This window comes from Gekko japonicus, unplaced genomic scaffold (assembly GCF_001447785.1).
Source record: "Gekko japonicus isolate JY-2015 unplaced genomic scaffold, Gekko_japonicus_V1.1 scaffold1361, whole genome shotgun sequence".
In the NCBI taxonomy this organism is placed as follows: domain Eukaryota; kingdom Metazoa; phylum Chordata; class Lepidosauria; order Squamata; family Gekkonidae; genus Gekko; species Gekko japonicus.
In genome coordinates, this window is record NW_015161438.1 from 5,769 (window position 1) to 24,348 (window position 18,580).

An 18,580-nucleotide genomic window follows, 5' to 3' on the forward strand; every position below is an offset into this window, starting at 1 on the left:
ATCTTGTAGGAAGGCCAAGACAGACCTAATTCAAGGTTTTAATGGATCCACTCCTTTCCTCCTACATCACCTAACAAATGCTTTCCATGTGGTGTTGTAGATTTCGACAGCTGATTGTTTCCTGGAGGCGAGTAGTGTGTCTATGACTTCTTCAGAGTATCCTAGTTGTAGAAATTTACTCCTTTCAATCTCTAGGTGGTCATACGCAACCACCTCAATACAGGCAACGTTTTGGAATTTAGGTATTCGATGAAGGCAAAACCTAATCTAAGCTGCTCTCCGTATGAGCCAGGAAAAGAACTGAATGGAAGGGCGACTTCCATGTCGGAGACAGGAAGTGAGAGGAATTTGTTTCCGCTTCCTTGATAGGACGGTGGGGAAATCACTCACCAAGATGTCCCCCACCTCAGAGAGAGAATGTGGAGGTTCCCCTTAGTCACCATGGCCAGTAGCCATTGATAGACTTATCCTCCATGAATCTAATCCAATTTTAAAGATGTTTATTCCTGTGGCCATCATGAAATCCTCTGGCAGTGTTCTAAGCTTGGCACTTTAGGGGAGGGGCCGTAGCTCAGTGGTACAATGGATGCTTTCCCGTTCTCCAGTTAGGGGGTCTCAATAGATCCTCTCTGTGACCAAGACTTGGCATTTTCAGCTCAATGCCTAGAGAGACCTGGGTAAACCACACCTCCATCTTGAGGCCAATTAGCACTCCTCTTGAGGGGCAGCTTTGCAGTTTCCCTTCCTGGTGTCCGGAATACCTCCTCACCCTTACTGTTCCAACAGGCACGGCAGCCCTTCAAATCTGCTCGCCTCAGTCGCTCTCTTACCATCAAACAGGTACGGGTGGGCAACGCACTTCCGGAGCTGTATCAAGATATTCTGGAGCTTCACTTTCTTCCCTGTGTCATTTTCAAATGCTCCTGAAATTTAAGAAAAAGAGACCCACACTGATAAACTCTGTACTGTGTCACTAGAACAGGGGTCCCCAATGCAGCTGTGGTGCCCACCGGAGTTTTTTAGAAAGGAGGAGCCAGGTGGGGCTTTTGTGCAGGAAGGCTTCCGATTGGCTGTGCCACGACAGCACAAGGATCTTCACTGCACGCCTGAAGGTAAGCTGTGGCGGCCATTTTGTGGCTGGCTCTGCCTCCTGTGGCGGCCATTTTGTGGCTGTGCCCTCCACACTGTGTCAGAATTCCAATGGTGCTAAAATTTCATAACCTGCTGTGTGGCATGATTTAGTCCAAGATATTAAAAAGTTTATGTGGATAATTAATAACCCATAAATGACTAAGTTGAATAATATAAATGACCTATAAACACAGCACAGTGCATAAATCAATACTCCATAAATTCAACATAATAAATATCCCAGAAATATCCTATAATGAAGTATCTAAATCTGGGGTGTTGAACTCATTTGTTATGAGGGCCGGATCTGATATAAATGAGACCTTGTTGGGCCGGGCCATGTGTTATAAAGGGTAATGCCAGGTAGCAGAGATAGAAACTTTGTAAAGGACACAAACACAAAAGGGGTGGTTTTTTAAATTAAAATAAAATCATGCTTAAAACATTAGCGCTCTTGCAATATTTTGTTTATTTAACAGTGCCTGATAACTGACACCTCTTGCTCTGAATTATTGCATCAAAATGCCTGTGCTGTTACAGTCCTGAGTATGCTGTTCAGGTGTGTATCTGTAAGCTGCAACCCTACGATGATGCAGCAGCTGCAGAACTGGAAGAAAAAGCAGAAGACAGCCAGTTCCACTGTGGGCCTGAGAGAAGCCCTCCGGGGTGCCTGATGCAGCCCCCGGGACGCATGTTTGACACCCCTGATCTAAATCATATAGAAATTGCTTGCCAAATTATTTGTATTTTATAAAAAGCACAATGCCTGGGGTTTCCCCCCCAGCAAAAAAATTCTATATGATTTAGATACATTGTATGGGATATTTTTTATGTTTGTTATGGGATATTTATTATGTTGAATTTATGGAGTATTGATTTATGCATTATGTTGTATTTATGGGCTATTTATATTATTAAATTGAGTCATTTACAGGTTATTAGTTATTCACACAAACTTTTTAATACCTTTAACTTTCTCCTTATTTCCACGTTGTCCTTTTGTGTATATATGGGTGGCAGGATTTAGCTTGAGGAGTACAGAAGGGAAGATGGTTCGGGAAGGAAAGAACTGAAGATTTTCTGTTTCAGCTCCACTTTCCACCCCTAAAACCCCTTCCCATATTACGTCCGTTTTTTTAAAAAACACTAAAAGACTGGTTCCAAAGTCCTTCACTAGCTCCACTTACCTGGGTCCTTCATCAGAACCGCCTTATACAGCTTCCTCTGCAGAGCCGACATGCCGTGGTAGAGCATCACCTCCTCCTTCTTCGGGAGTTCGGCGGCCACTTCCGCCTTCACCCTCCGGAGCAAGAAGGGCTGGAGGAGAGCGTGGAGTTCTGTGGCTGCGTAAGAGTGAGAAGCGCTGTCAGGCACGTGGACTTCAAAGGCATGTAGGGGAAGAGCCCCTGTCCATGCTCCAAGTTCTCCCCTGAGCATTTGGCGTTGTCCTGGACCAGAGACAGAGGAATAGCTGGGGACACACTGACAAGGATTTCAAGACCCAAGCAAGGGGTCTGAGCGGAATTTCTTGGGAGGGTCACATTCAAAAGCCCTGAGGCCACAGAGAGATTACTGTCAAACCACCCTTTCGAAAGCCTGCATGCATTCAACAAGATGCCCTGGACACAAGGGTGCAGAACAGCTCAATAAAGTAAAACCTTTCTATAAGTGTGTACTACGTTGTGGCTGGGGTGAACCTGACAGATACATCTAGTCCAGCCTCCTGCTGCATGCAGCGGTCAGCCAGTTACCCTGGAGGACTGGCAAACTGGGCCTAGAAGCCAAGACCTTCCCCCGATGCTGCCTCTGAGCACCAGGTTTCAGTGATTTACTACTTCTGACTATGGAGACTGCCTTTCCGCCATATGGCCAGTAGTGGTCGATGGACCTCTCATTTGGGAATCTGTCTAACCTCTTTTTTAAAAAGGGGAATTATGAGGAGAAACTCCCCAAACTGGGGAGGGGGGCATGGAGAGGAAGAAAGCACTTTTTAACAGAGGAGAGGAAAATACGGAACAATTTTTTAAAAGACAATGTCTCTGCTCCCTCAGCAGAAAATTAATATTAATTAATTTACGGCATCTTTGAGTTAAGCTTTTCCCCCCATCAAGTCACAGCCGACTTAGGGTGACCCAAGTTTTCAAGGCAGGAGATGTTCAGAGGTGGTTTGCCATTGCCTGCCTCTGCATTGCGGCCCCGGACTTCCTTGGTGGTCTCCCGCCCAAGTACTAACCAGGGCTGATCCCGCTTAGCTTCTGAGAACTGAGGAGGAAGAAGAAGAGATTGGATTTATACCCCGCCCTTCACTCGGAGTCTCAGAGCGTCTTACAAACTCCTTTCCCTCCCCTCCTCCACAACAGACACCCTGTGAGGTTGGTGGGGCTGAGAGAGCTCTTGACAGAAACTGCTTTTTTTCAAGAACAGCTCTTATCAGAACTATGGCTTGCCCAAGGTCATCCAGCCAGGTGCGAGTGGAGGAGTACTGGGGAATCAAACCCAGTTCTCCCAGATTAGAGTCCGCGCACTTAACCAGGATGTATTTACATTGATTATATATAACGCTTGTATTTCACACGCTCAAAGCCTGATCCCTGGGAAAAAAACCCTCTGCACCTATCCGGCTTTGCTGTCTGAAGTGCGGTAACGGGGAGGGGTCGCAGACAAGCTCGCTATCCCTGGAGCACAATCGCTGGCAATCGCAACGCTGTGTGGGATCGCCTGTGTGTTAGCTTGTGGCACGAAGCAGGGAGGCGCAGTGACTTGTCCGAGCCAAGGAGCAGCGTCACCACGCCGAGACCTGCAGGGTTCTCCCAGTCTCGTGGGGGCCAACCAGGAGGAACGTTTGGCTGCTGCCAAGTCCCTTCCTGCGCAGAAAGGATCAGAGAGCAGGTGTTGTGAAGGACCTTGAACTGAGTCTCTGGAGAACCACTGAGCAGACAGGACTGACCTTGACGGGCCCGATTCAGGATAAGGCTTCTCATTTCCCCTTCGTGGTGATGGGGATGCAGCAGCCCAGTTTCCTTGTTCCCCCAGACCTGCCCGAGATCCCAGTCCCTGTCCTTTGCCTTTGTCAAAGACCTCCGGATGCTCTGGGCCTTCCTCTCTCCTGACAGGAAGAACAGGCCTGCAGCCTATCAGCCGCCCCCTTGATCTCCACTTGAAGAGGAGGAGGAGCAGGTTTTTATGCTCCACGTGTCTCTCTCTTAAGGAGTTTCCAAGCGGCTTACACTCGGCTTCCTTTCCACTCCGCACAACAGGCGGCTTGGGACGTAGGTGGGGCTGAGAGAACCGGGACTGGCCCAAGGTCACCCAACAGGCTTCATGGGGAGGAAGAGGAAGAAGAAAAATGAGGAGGAGATTGGATTTATACCCCGCCCTTCACTCAGAGTCTCAGAGTGGCTTACAAACTCCTTTCCCTCCCCATCCCCACAACAGACACTCTTGTGAGGTAGGTGGGGCTGAGAGAGCTCTTGACAGAAACTGCCCTTTTCAAGAACAGCTCTTGTCAGAACTACGGCTTGCCCAAGGTCATCCAGCCAGGTGCAAGTGGAGGAGTGGGGAATCAAACCCGGTTCTCCCAGATAAGAGTCTGTACACTGAACCACTACACCAAACTGGCTCTCAGCAGAGACAGCAGCTAAGTCCCGGGACAGGAGGTATGGGGGGAGGGGGGGAGGAGGGGGGACTTTGTTTGAGCTTCAAGGAGTGCCACTGGGGATGAGATGGAGCTTGCCTGCTTTGCTTTCCTTTTCAATTTCATGATAGCAGCCAACAAATTCGTCCACATGTGCTTCGGGGAATACGTCTGGTTCAATAAAAGTAAGCAGGGCGTATAACTCTTGAAGGCTGTTCTGAATTGGCGTTCCTGTCAGCAGAAGCCTGAAGTCTACTGAAAACTGAGAGAAGAAGAGATTGGGTTTATACCCCGCCCTTCACTCAGAGCAGCTTACAATCTCCTTTCCCTTCCCCTCCCCACAACAGAAACCCTGTGAGGTCGTTGGGGCTAAGAGAGCTTTGACAAAAACTGCTCTTTTCAAGAACAGCTCTGACAGAACTATGGCTTGCCCAAGGTCATCCAGCAGCTGCAAGTGGAGGAGTGGGGAATCAAACTGGGTTCTCCCAGATTATAGTCCGCGCACTTAAGACCAACCAAGTTTAATTCTGGGTATAAGCTTTCCTGCACACGCACACTTCTTCCCTGTCAGAAGGAGTGTGCGTGCACATTAAAACCTTATACCCAGAATTAAACCTTGTTGGTCTTAAAGGTGCCACTGGACTCTGTTCTGTTGCTTCAGACCAACATACCTACACACCTGACTCTCTTGGTGAACACGGGTTACCATATTTTGAAAAGCAAAAAGAGGACATATTTCCCGACTGACCACTTCAAACAAGCAATCACTATGACAAATCTCATTTTAAAAACCTCTCCTGTTTAAGCTGTGATACTTGCTAATAACTAGGAATATTCCTAACCTTCTGACCCAAAAAGAGGGCATTTTCACATGTTTTTTAAAAAGAGCCCCAAAGGAGGTATCCTCTAAAAAGAGGAAGTCTGGAAACCAGTGTTCCCTCTAAGCTGAGTGAGCATGAGCTCGCTCACAGTTTTTTAGCCTCCGGCTCACACATTTTTGTCTCAGCTCAGGAAGGATGGCTCCAGAGCAAACTAATTTATGCAGCAGCCAAATCGCTCGCTCCAAACTTTAATGCCAGGAGCTCACAAAGTAGAATTTTTGCTCACAGGACTCCACAGCTCAGAGGGAGCGTTGCAGTGGTAACCCCAGGTGAACTGACAGCACAGGCAAGATTCGAACCTGGCGCCTGCTCACTTCTAGCTCCCTCCCCTGCCACACCAGATCTTACAGACTTTTTACCTTAGTAAGCGTTTTATGAAGCAGCGATTCCTGATTCTTCAGCCGGTGGGCTTCGTCCACCACGAGGCACACCCAGTTAAAACTGAACACAAGCATATTTTTAGAAATCACAACAGAGAAAATTTTCAAAAGCCCTCCAGTATCTGGGATGTCCTCTCACGGGATGCTCCCTCCCCCACTGCAGTTCTCGCCTGGTCTCCACAGCTCTGGTTCCCATTCGGCACAAACTACAACCCACCAATGTTCCCTCTAAGCTGTGGAGTCTTGTGAGCAAAAATTCTACTTTGTGAACTACTGGTATTAAAGTTGTGAGCCAGCGATTTGGCTCCTGCATGAATCAGTTTGCTTTGGAGCCCTCCTTCCTGAGCTAAGACAAAAATATGTGAGCTGGAGGCTAAAAAGTGGTGAGCTTGCTCACACTAACTCAACTTAGAGGGAACATTGCAACCCACCACGTTGTCCTCTCACTTGTTGTCCCAAGGTGCTCGGAGCCACGAGCACCGCCTCTCCCCCATTTTGTCCTCCAAGCAACCACACGAAGTAGTCCAGGCTGAGAGAAGACGAGCGGCTTAAGGCCACCCGTGAGCTTCAGGGCTGAGCGAAAATTTAAACCCAGGCCTCCTCCCATCCCGGTATTCAGCCCGATACTCTGACCACCATGCCGGTTCCCTTTGAGTGGCGTCTCCTCTTTTCCAATCCCTAAGACACATCCAATCGGAGCAGAACGTGGTCTCCCTACCGAAGTGTGGAACTGTGTGCGTGATCTGAATGCTTCACTGCGCAATCAGCCTTCCGTTCTCCATTAAGGAGGCAAGAACGGCTGCCCATAGACAAAAAAAGATGTGTTGTGTTTTTTTTTGCCAGCGTTAGACAAAATCACGGTTACTGGCAAACAATGCTCCCTCTAAGCTGTGGAGTCTTGTGAGCAAAAATTCTACTTTGTGAGCTACTGGCATTAAAGTTGTGAGCGAGCGATTTGGCTACTGCATAAATTAGTTTGCTCTGGAGCCATCCTTCCTGAGCTAAGACAAAAATCTGTAAGCTAGAGGCTAAAAACTGTGAGCTAGCTCACACCAACTCAGCTTAGGGGGGAACACTGGTTCCAATTCAGAACTCACAATCAATGTTCCCTCTAAGCTGTGGAGTCTTGTGAGCAAAAATTCCACTTTGTGAGCTACTGGCATGAAAGTTGTGAGCCAGCGATTTGGCCGCTGCATAAATTAGTTTGCTTTGGAGTCGTCCTTCCTGAGCGAAGACAAAAATGTGTGAGCCGGAGGCTTAAAAAACTGTGAGCTAGCTCACACTAACTCAGCTTAGAGGGAACTTTGCTGGCAACACAAATGAATCATCCTTAACAAAAAGATGCCCTGCCTGCTTCTGAGGCAGTGGGCTCCAACATCAACAAACATGTTCAGACGTGCCGTCATCAAGATATTTAGTTATTTTTATTTATTTGTTAGATTTATAACCTGCCCTCCCCTGCATTTGGGGCTCAGAGTGGGTAACAACGATATTTACAAAATAATACCTACTGAATTAAACTGTTAAAATAATTCTTACAATCAATGCTTCCTCTAAGCTGTGAAGTCTTGTGAGCAAAAATTCTACTTTGTGAGCTACTGGCATTAAAGTTGTGAGTGAGCAATTTGGCTACTGCATAAATTAGTTTGCTCTGGAGCCCTCCTTCCTGAGCTAAGACAAAAATGTGTGAGCCAGAGGCTAAAAAACTGTGAGCTAGCTCACACTAACTCAGCTTAGAGGGAACACAGTTTACAATACTACTGACAGCTAATAAGATGGAACGTGAAAGGCGAACATGACCTAGTGCCCCTTATCCAGAGGAGGAGGAGAAATATCCCACAATTAGGTAGAAGAAGAGAAGAGATTGGATTTATACCCCGCCCTTCACTTGGAAGTCCCAGAGGGGCTCACAATCTCCTTTCCCTTCCCCTCCCCACAACAGACACCCTGTGAGGTCGGTGGGGCTGAGAGAGCTCTTTCGAGAACTGCCCTTGAGCGAACAGCTCCGAGAGAACTTTATGATTGACCCAAGGTCACTCCAGCACCTGCTTGTGGAGGAGGTTGCCTCAAACCCGGTTCTCCCAGATTACAGTCTGCACTCCTAACCACTACACCGAACAGGCAAAAAGAGTTATAACAAACACAAAAGGGGGAGAGACCTTGGGGGGTGGGGAGGGAAAGGAGGCACGCCAGTCTAGAATGGAAACCATTGCTGCTCTCAACCATAAGCCTGGAGGAACATCTCTGTCTTGCAGGGGCCGTCCCCCCCCCAATATGAAGTCAATTCACGACTTCCACTTTAGCAGACACCCCAGTGGCATTACATCCCAAGCAGAAATCACACCTGGGACTCCTCTCCTTAAAATCAGAGGTAGGTTTGCAGCCGTGACCAGGAAGGAGACGATCACCTGCAGTTGTAGTTTAGATGCAACACAAAACCAGTTTGCAGCAAGGGGAAATGATCAACACAAAACAAATAAGGGGCGCACCAACACAGGGCTTGCTCCTAGCGCACCAAAGCACAAGCGTGGTGATACACCAGGGACATTCCGCCCCCAAGACATCCACGGATAGTTAGCGCAACCCATTCGACATTAAAAGCCCACTGAATGGAGGCTCCAGCAGTTGGAAACTAGCCCATAAGTGGGGGGAAGGTGATAAGCTGCCTGTAATGATTTCATGTTTCGGTGTGTGTGCTTCTTCAACTGTTTAGTTTGACTGCAGTACTGTAAGAAGAGTGATAGAGGGAGACAAGTGTGATGTGATTGGCGGATCACTGAGTGTGGGAGGAGGGGTGTCTATGAGAGTGATTCTGTGTGTGAAGTTTGAAGAGAGAGCACAGTTTTTGAGTCTATTCTGTGTGAATAAGACAAACAGTTTAGTCTGTGTGAATATGAGTTTTGAGTCTATTCTGCGTGAATAAGACAAAGTGGCTACCAAGTTAATCTACCAGTTACAGATAGTGGTTTAAGGTAAAACTGTCTCCCCAATAAGCAGGACGTCAGACTGCCCTTTCAGGCATCCAAATATACTCACCTTTTCAGAAACGTGGCATCCCTGAGGCACAGCTACTGACCGAGAAAAAGAAAGAATGGTGTTAATGCTACAGGGGTGCAACAGGATCACTGGCATAAGTTGGTTCTCGCTGGGCAAGCAGCAAAAGAATAAAAAAGCGGAGGACAAAACTGGAATTGACTGATCACCCCATACGATACTACCCTCGACTCTCACGGGATTCAGTATAATCATGGACAGATCAGCTACATAAAAAGTAGTAAAATGATCCCAACAGAAGTTCTAGAGGGGCTTCACAGGGACAGAACTCCCTCTGCCCCCCCCCCAGTTTCTGTCCTCAACAGCCTTTGATGTCACTCCAAAGTAATGACAATTTAGCATTTCTATTTCATGTACTTTAATTTTTGTTATATGTGCATGTGTGTAGATGCGCCTGGAAGTCATGGTGACCTCTGGTGACTGACCCCTACTGGGGGCTTGGAGGACATTCAGAGAGGTGGCTGAGTGAAGCCTGCCCCCGCCTCCCGACTGCTGGTATTCCACGGAGGTCTCCCATCCAAGTCCTTGCCAGAGTCGACCCTGCTGAGCTTCTGAGATCTGACGAGATGGGGCTTGCCTGGGCTATCCAGGTCAGGGTGACAATTTAGCATTTCTCCGGCGCTCCTGAGTGTTCAGACATTTCCCACATATTATCCTGTCACCAGCAATTTTCACAGAATTGGAGTGGGGAAAGGAACTTTTACAGCCTACGCTTGTTAACGGTCTATGCTTGAACAAAGCAGGCCAGCGGATTATTTATTTTTAACATTTCAGCAAAATGTTGTGCTGCCACACATTTGGAGAGTTAACTATCTGGAAATGTGTCCAGAAATAAATCTTGCAAAGTTGGAAACCGAGCAGATGTCTGGTTTGCAACACTGCTATAGGAAAGTTGATCCTAAACTTGGAAATGCTTACCTCACAGAATCAAAGGAGACAAATTAATTGGTTTTGATAGAGTCATGAGTTTGGGCCTGTATAAAATAGCCGTAGTCCAAAACACTAATGAATCTCTCAGATGTGGGTCACACGGGAGACTATCTAGTCTTGCTGAAAGGGTTTTGGTGAGTATCTCAGAAATTATATTTTACCGTTTAATCTACAGATAGATAGGATAACAGACGTTATTACGTCTTTCTGTTTCTGATTCCACTGACATATGCAAGTTCTGTTTGCATTGCTGTGGTTCTTTTGTATTTATTCTTTATGGTTACTGATACCAAAGTTGATTGTTTTAGCATTATATTGGTAGTATAATTGTTATTACTGTTAAGTTTTTGTGTTGAATGTTAATGTTAAGGCTAAATATTGCTATTCATTGAAGTTCTTTTATTACAACTATGATGTTTATTTTTCTTCCTGTTATTGGAACTAAAAAATTAATATTTTTTTAAAGAGTGATTAGATTGATTTTAAATAAAAATGTTAAAGGGCAGGGATACAAGGCTTTCACTTGTTATCCTATGTGTGTTAAACACTGTCAAGACATTTCTGACTTATGGCGACCCTAAGAATTAATGTCCCAAAGTGCCCTGCTGTTAACAGCCTTGCTCACAGGGGGCCCTTCTGACCTCTCTGCCTGAGCCAATCCATCTCGCGTTGGGTCTTCTTCCACTTTTCCTAGCATGATTGTCCTTGGCCGTTAGTCTTGTCCTCTCATAACGGGAACAAACTACAATCGCCTCACATAGTCATTTTAGCATCTAGAAAGAGTTTAGGCTGGATTTGATCTAACCTAGAGATTGATTTCTTAACCTATAGAGAATGATTATTGAAGATAATAGGTAAAGGTTTTCCCTGCTTGAAAGCCAGTCGAATCCGGCTCTAAGGGGCAGTGCTCATCTCCGTTTCCAAGCTGAAGAGCCAGCACTGTCTGAAGACGTTTCCGTGGTCATGTGGTCGGCACGACTAAATGCTGAGGCGCATGGAACGCTGTTACCTTCCCACCAAATTGGTACCTATTTATCTACTTGCAAATTCTTGCTTTTGAACTGCTAGGTTGGCAGGAGCTGGGGCCAGAGATGGGAGCTCACTCCGTCGGGTCTCGAACTGCCGAACTACAGACCTGCCAGTCTGCAGCTCAACGTCCTAACCTCTGAGCCACTGTGGCCCTACTGAAAAGAATAGCCTTCTCAATATAGCCCTGCATTACTTTGCAACAGGTAAAGGAACCCTTCATTTCCACGTGTCTGTTGTACACAGAACACTTCCCTTACACGGCAGTAACACACCATTACAGAAAAAAAGTTTGTACATATGAAAGCTTATACCTTGAATAAAATCAGGGCTTTCTTTCTGGGGGAATGTGCTGGAACAGAGTTCTGGAACCTCTTCAGCTATGGCTACCCACCCCAAATCTAACATCATACAACATACCTAAGGGACCGCCTCTTCCCATATACGCCTCGGAGAGCGTTACGCTCTGAGAGAACATCTCCTGACGATCCCCGGCCCAAAGGACGTCCGCCTAGCCTCAACCAGGGCCAGGGCTTTTCCTGCTCCCTATTGAGATCAGGGCCCTGAGGGATCTTACTCAATTCCGCAGGGCCCACAAGACGGAGCTGTTCCGCCAGGCCCTTTGGCTGAGGTAGCGGGCATCCACATATGGCTCCCCTGAGGTTGCGGTCTCCCACCCAGGTTGTGGTCTCCCACATCAGTGGGCCGGATTCTCCCTACAGCAAGCATGATTACTGTTTTTATATGTTTTAATGTGTTTTAAATTTTATTGTATTTACTGAAATGCTGTAACCTCCCCTGAGCCCGTTTACGGGATGGGCGGGATATCAATGTGAAAAATAAACAAACAAACCACGACAGAACAGTTTGCCTGGGTTCCGCAGAGGCATCAACATAAGACTCTAATGAATGGGCAGCTCCATCCGGTGAGTTCTGGAACAGCCGATTTAGGCAAAAGTGACCCAGCGACAAGCCCCCTCTAGAGACAGACAGCTCTGCTCTCGAAGAAAAACAGGCACACGCCTTGTGGTGTTTTCACCAGGTACATATTTTGTGCCTCAGCAGAAGAGCAGCACTGCAGACACATTTGCCAAGTACCTCGTAAGTTGTCAGGAGAACGTGGAAACTGTCACTGGGCCTCAGGTCCTCTTGGAGCTTTGCCCGTTCTTCCTTATCCCCCGCATACGCCACAAAGGAAAGGCCGGGAGAAAATCTATTTCAGGGTTAGAAAGAAGCCACACTGAGCAAGATATAAAATGTGCAGCTTTGATCAGAATCGAGAACTCACGTGTGACCCCTGCTCCCCTCCCCAGGCCCCTCACCCCAGATCTCTAGGTATTTTCCCACCCAGAGCAGGCAACCCTAATTCTGTGTATTTAAGGTATGTGTTCTGATGAAAAAGTATGAACAGTCCATTTTCTGACTTGGCTATGAGAGCTCCAAATAGGATGTTATGCACCACGCAGGTGTATGCAAGATGGAAGCTGTGTCACCGGAGAACTGGCTCCTTTTTGCTACCAAAGAGTGTTGTGGATTGTTTGAGTTTGCCTGCTGCTTTATTTTATTTATTTATCAGCAGGTCCATCAAATAAGATAAACCGTATTTTTGACAAGTGTGGCTGTTGTAGTCTTTACAGAAAATATTTCCTAATATCTAGTTGCACCTTTTAAGACCAATTTTTAATTGCATGTAAGAGAGAGCATATGGTGGAATGGTTTACTCAGGGAACTCTTAAAGGAACATTCAGTAATAAAGGTTATGCATCTGTGTGAAGCTGTAACCTCTGTTTGAGCCTTATTAGATCTCTGTATGAAATAAATTACTGTTCTACTCAGGGGTCATTTCGTAGAAAAAGAGGTGCAGGAGCTCATTGGCATAACTCATTAGCATAACTTATTTGCATATGCCACACCCCCTGACATCACCGGAAATGTGTCAGAAGGCAACACCCATCGCTCAGGCTCCACTGGACTGTTTTGGATTCCTAGCTATTGGGGGGGGGGGACATGCAGATCTGTCCTTGCAGAGGAGGGAGAGCTTGTACCTGAATAAAACTTGGTCTTAAAGGTGCCACTGGACTGTTTTGGACCGGGGGCCGGGGGGAGCTCTGCAACTTACCTGGCTGCTTCTTGCTCTGACTGAGGGCTGCTGGGAGCAGGGGGTGGGGCTTGTGGCATGTGCCCGACCCCTGGGCTCTTTACTGCCGGAGCTCCGCTCCTGTGCGCTCTTGCAGGAAATGACCCCTGGTTCTACTAACTGACATTCTGTACTATCCATCTGAATATGGCATTTGGAAGATAGCTACTCTGAGGTCTCCCAGAGTAGGATCCCCTAAATTTCTGGGGAGCCCCTTCCTCAATCCCACATGGCTCCACCTCCATAGATAGCGACAATGGCCTGTGATGTCACTGGCCCATGATGTCACTGAGCATTATTTTAAGGACCTAGCAAAGCAATGCCTCTGGCCCAGCTCCAGCCCCTCCACCCCCCGGGTGAAATTGGAAAGTCTACGCCCTTGATCAGCAGAAGACCTGGGAAGGACTTACTGCAGAGTCCGCATTATGGAGTCCACAGCATATTTCCCAAAGGCTCATGGGAATGCTTCTGAAAGACTCACCATGACCTAGGTGGTCTACAGCATGATTGGGCTAGCAGAAAGGGGGATTTGTTAGAGATGTGCTGAAGGTGCCGCTCTCCAGTGCCCTTCTAAGCTTTCTTGCCTTGTGGAAGGTGTGGCATCCTTGCTTATAGGGGAAACGGTTTTACCTTTAAACACTCTCTGTGTATATAAACTTGGTAGTTTTCTGCTGCCACCAGGAATTAAAAATTCTAAATCTCTCTCTTTTGATGGTATGACCCAGGGTCTGGGCACTGCAGAGGACTATGTGGCACTGAGGAAGAACTGTACTGATTTCTGGGATAAGCTTAAATAAAAATTGATTTATTTAATAAAGAACAAAATAGGTGTCTGGTTATTTTTGAACTGTTACTGAAAAAAAAAAGAACTTGTAAATATAACTGGCAAAACTTGGTGTTACAAACAGTCACTCAGACCACTCTGACAGGCAACTGTTACTGAAAAAAAAAGAACTTGTAAATATAACTGGCAAAACTTGGTGTTACAAACAGTCACTCAGACCACTCTGACAGGCATAGGCTCTCAGTATAATCTTTCTCTCTCTCATATATATATAGCCAAACAGGTTAATCTCCTTGTCTTATTCACCCAGAACAGAATCAGCTCTTATAGTCACTCAGACTAAACTGTTTGCCTTATTCACACAGAATAGAAGCATAATTCCATATTCACACAGACCATGCTGTCTCTTCAAACTTCACACACAGAACTCTGTCATAAAACATCTCTCCTCGCACCCTCTCAGTCATCAGTCAATCACAGCACACTCACCTCCCCTTATTGCTCTCCTTACATTACTGCAGTGAAACTCAACATTTAAAGACACACACACACCAAAACATGGAATCATTACAGGCAGGATGTAAGACACCTGATATTCTGGGGTTTAAGGCCTCTTCACACCTGACTGAGTTAAGAAACAACGCACGTTTGCCAAACCTTACTTTTCCAGTTCTTCCTTCCAGTTGTTCAGCACAGACAGAGGGCAAAGTATCAAAAAAGGCCTCTTTTTAAGCTTCCCTTGTAAGACGACAAGCAGAGAAATAGCCTGGAATGCAAAGAGAAACGTACAAACGGTGGTGGTTATTGAGAGCATCTGCTTGCCTCCTCAGAGTAAATTTTTAAAATATTTCTCCCCCACCTTTCCTGCAGAGGCCCAAAGCAGCTCACAGGAGAACAGAACATAAAAATCCCTGTCTGCTTAGCCTCAAACAGGGCCAGTGCCTTCTTTGTCCTGGCCCCCAATTGGTGGAACATGCTTCCGCCTGAGATTAATGCCCTGCGAGACTTACTGCCGTTCCACGGGGCCTGTAAAACGGAGCTGTTCCGCTAGGCCTTCGGTTGAGGCAATGGACATCCAGTTATGGCCTCCCTGCAGAAAGCCGCGCTGCTACATCTGCCGGTGTGGAGCGTCGGTATCATTAGTTTGTGGCGACTCCTGTCTACCATCTATCCAGCTGCTAGGGCTATCTTGTAAATGTACGTTGCCATCTTTTAATTCTAATCTTAATTGTTCTTAAGCGTTTGTTGCTAATAATTGGTTTTTAATGCTTTATAACATTGCTGTTACCCGCCCTGAGCCCGCTTGTGGGAAGGGTGGATATAAAAGCAACAAACAAACAAACACACAGCTGGCGTGGCATAGGGCTTAAAGAAGAAAAGGAGAGAAGAAATTGGATTTATGCCTTGCCCTTCACTACCCAAAGGAGTGTCAGAGTAGCTTAGAATCTCCCGTCCCTTCCTCTCCCCACAACAGACACCCTGAGAGGTAGGTGGGACTGAGAGAGCTCTTTTGAGGACTGTGCTTGAGAGAACAGCTCTGAGAGAACTTGTGACTGACCCAAGGTCACACCAGCAGCTGCATGTGGAGGAGTGGGGAATCAAACCCGGTTGTCCCAGATTAGAGTCCGCGCTCCTAACCACGACACCAAACTGTTGGACTAGAACCTGGGACTGTTGGGTTTGAATCCCTGCTCTAGCCAGCTGAGCTGACACTGGGCCTGTTGCAATGTAACACTTAGAGGGGCTGGGACTTAGTGGTAGAGCCCCTGCGTGGCACGCAGAAGGTCCCAGGTTCAATTCCCGACATCTCCAGTTAAAAGGACAAGGCAGGAGGTGATGTGAAAGGCCTCAACCTGAGACCCTAGAGAGCTGCTGACAGTCTGAGCAGACAATACTGACCATGATGGACCAAGGCTCTGATTCATAGAATCACAAAGTTGGAAGGGACCTCTAGGGTCATCTAGTCCAGCCCCCTGGCACAAGGCAGGAAATTCACAAATATCTGCCCCTCCACACCCCCAGTGACGGCTGTTCCATGCCCAAAGGATGGCAAAAAACCTCCAGAATCTCCAGCCAAACTGGCCTGGAGAAAAGTTACTTCCTGACCCCAAAGTGGCGATCAGCATTTCTCTGGTCGTGTAAGAAAGGGCCACGAGAACTAAGCACTGATGCAACCCTCCCTTTCTGTGACCTGCCTAAGTTCACAGAATCAGTATAAGGCAGTTTCGTGTGTTCACTTAATCCACCCCCAAAACCTCACACCACAAAGTTCTTCAAGGCCCCACCGGAAAACCATCCTGCAAAAGCCCAGGCTAGTAATGCTGCCTGGAATACCTCCCCGGGCATGGATCTCTGCCCCTGCTGCAACTGAGGCAGAGGAGGACCGTGCCCTCCTGGAAGAGACAAGGGAAGGAACTGCAAGAGGCTGCTAGCTCAATACGCAGATTCATGCCTGGCGAGGCCACCCTTCAGCCATGAGTCCCAGGCTGCAACTGAGGGTGTGCTCAGCACACCCAGGTCTTTGAGCGCACGCCGCAGCAGTCAAGCAGATGCGGGTGCCGTCATAGCCAGGCCGAGAAATGCGGCTTCGAATGCTCAGAAAGAAAGGTGGAAGAAACCAGCAGAAACAGAGAGAACGGAGAGGCACCTGGCAGGTCTTTCCGAGACCCATCTCGTCCCCGAGGATGCAGCCGTGCTGAGAGCCGAAGCAGCGAACCAGCCAATTGACCCCTTCCAGCTGATATGGACGTAAGCGGATGCCTAAAAGGGTGGGAAAGGAGAGACGGAGAGAGTGAAAAGGGGTGAGTGGGCCAACCTGTCCAGATCACAGGGAAATCACAAGAATAATCCCACAGGAGTAGTGTGAGGTGCTTGCTATTTGGGGAAACGGTTTTACCTTTAACCACTCTCTGTGTATATAAACTTCGTAGTTTTCTGCTGCCAGCAGGAATTAAAAAAATTCCAATTCTCTTTCTTTTGGTAGTATGACCTAGGGTCTGTGCACTTCAGAGGGCTACGTGGCCCTGAGGAAGGACTGTACTGATTTCTGGGATAAGTTTAAACAAAAATTGATTTATTTAATAAAAAACAAAATAAGGTTCTGGTTATTTTGAACAGTTGCTGAAAGAGCTCTTTCAGTCCCACCTAGGGTGCCTGTGGTGGGGAGGGGAAGGGAAAGGAGATTGTAAACCGCTCTGAGACTCCTTCAGGTAGTAAAGGGCCAGGTATAAATCCAATCTCTTCTTCTCTTTGTCATATTAATTCAGAAACCAGAGCAAGAACTACTCTTAAGAGAACACAGTTTGAGTCTAGCTCCACCTTTCAAGTTTTATGCACACAAAAGCTTATACCCAGGATTAACTTCAGTTTATCTTAAAAGTGCCACTGGACCCAAACTTAGTTCTTCAGAAAAAAGTGCATGCACACAAAAGCTAATACCCCAAATTAACCTTTGCTGGTCTTAAAGGTACCACTGAACTCAGCCTTTGTTCTGCTGCCACAAACCAACAGGGCGACCCCCCCCCCCGAATTGCCTTTCAGAGAGTGTGACTTGCTCAAAGGCCCCCCAACCAGCCTCCAGGGCTCCTGGACCTCCCAGATCCCACTCCCATGCTGGCGCTGCAAAATACTGATGCGTCTCGTGGGAAAAAGAAAAATCCAACCCCACAGCAGTGTTCCCTCTAAGCTGAGTCAGTGTGAGCCAGCTCAGTTTTTTAGCCTCCGGCTCACAGATTTTTTGTCTCTACTCAGGAAGGAGGGCTCCAGAGCAAACTAATTTACACAGTTTGGTGTAGTGGTTAAGTGCCCGGACTCTGATCTGGGAGAACTGAACCCAGGAGTCATTTCCTGCAGGAGCGCACAGGAGGGGAGCTCCGGCAGTAAAGAGCCCTGGGGGCAGGCACATGCAACAAGCCCCACCCCCTCCTCCCAGCAGCCCTCAGTCAGAGCAAGAAGCAGCCAGGTAAGTTGCAGAGCCCCCCCACCGCCCCCTTGGGTCCAAAACAGTCCAGTGGCACCTTTAAGACCAAGTTTTATTCAGGTACAAGCTCTCCCTCCTCTGCGAGGACAGATCTGCATGTCCCCCCCCCCCAATAGCTAGCAATCCAAAACAGTCCAGTGGAGCCTGAGCGGTGGGTGTTGCCTTCTGACACACTTCCAGTGATGTCAAATGAGTTATGCTAATGAGCCCCTGCACCTCTTTTTCTACGAAATGACCCCTGGAGAACCGGGTTTGATCCCCCACTCCTCCACTTGCAGCAGCTGGATGACCTTGGGCAAGCCTAAGTTCAGATAAGAGCTGTCCTTGAAAAAAGAGCAGTTTTTGTCAGAGCTCTCTCAGCCCCGCCTACCTCACCGGGTGTTTGTTGTGGAGAGGGGAAGGGAAAGGAGATTGTAAGCCGCTTTCGGTAGTGAAGGGCGGGGTATAAATCCAATCTCTTCTCTTCTTCAGTAGCCAAATCGCTCGCTGGCCACTTTAATGCCAGTAGCTCGCCAAGGGGGATTTTTGCCCACAGGACTCCACCGCTGGAGCACTGCCCCACAGCCAAGGCAGAGGGGGCCCCCGAGGTGCGGGACGAAGTCTACCGACGTCAAAGCCCAAACCGCCACCCAGCCTTCCCAAGC

General features: G+C 47.6%; 1 protein-coding gene across 1 annotated transcript in view; it reads right to left on the reverse strand.

Annotated features, from left to right (window-relative positions):
* LOC107125568 (chromodomain-helicase-DNA-binding protein 1-like) overlaps positions 1-18,580 on the reverse strand; it is a gene marked incomplete at its 3' end in the record, with an annotated part of 23,847 nt that overhangs the window by 3,990 nt on the left and 1,277 nt on the right. The window contains exons 2-9 of the mRNA XM_015428990.1: positions 16,605-16,717; positions 14,620-14,723; positions 12,135-12,249; positions 9,063-9,094; positions 6,006-6,087; positions 4,865-5,027; positions 2,319-2,474; positions 831-923 (exon numbers count right to left, since the gene is read on the reverse strand). Coding sequence (XP_015284476.1) covers positions 831-923; positions 2,319-2,474; positions 4,865-5,027; positions 6,006-6,087; positions 9,063-9,094; positions 12,135-12,249; positions 14,620-14,723; positions 16,605-16,717 — 858 coding nt within the window. The remainder of the gene's footprint in view (positions 1-830; positions 924-2,318; positions 2,475-4,864; positions 5,028-6,005; positions 6,088-9,062; positions 9,095-12,134; positions 12,250-14,619; positions 14,724-16,604; positions 16,718-18,580) is intronic.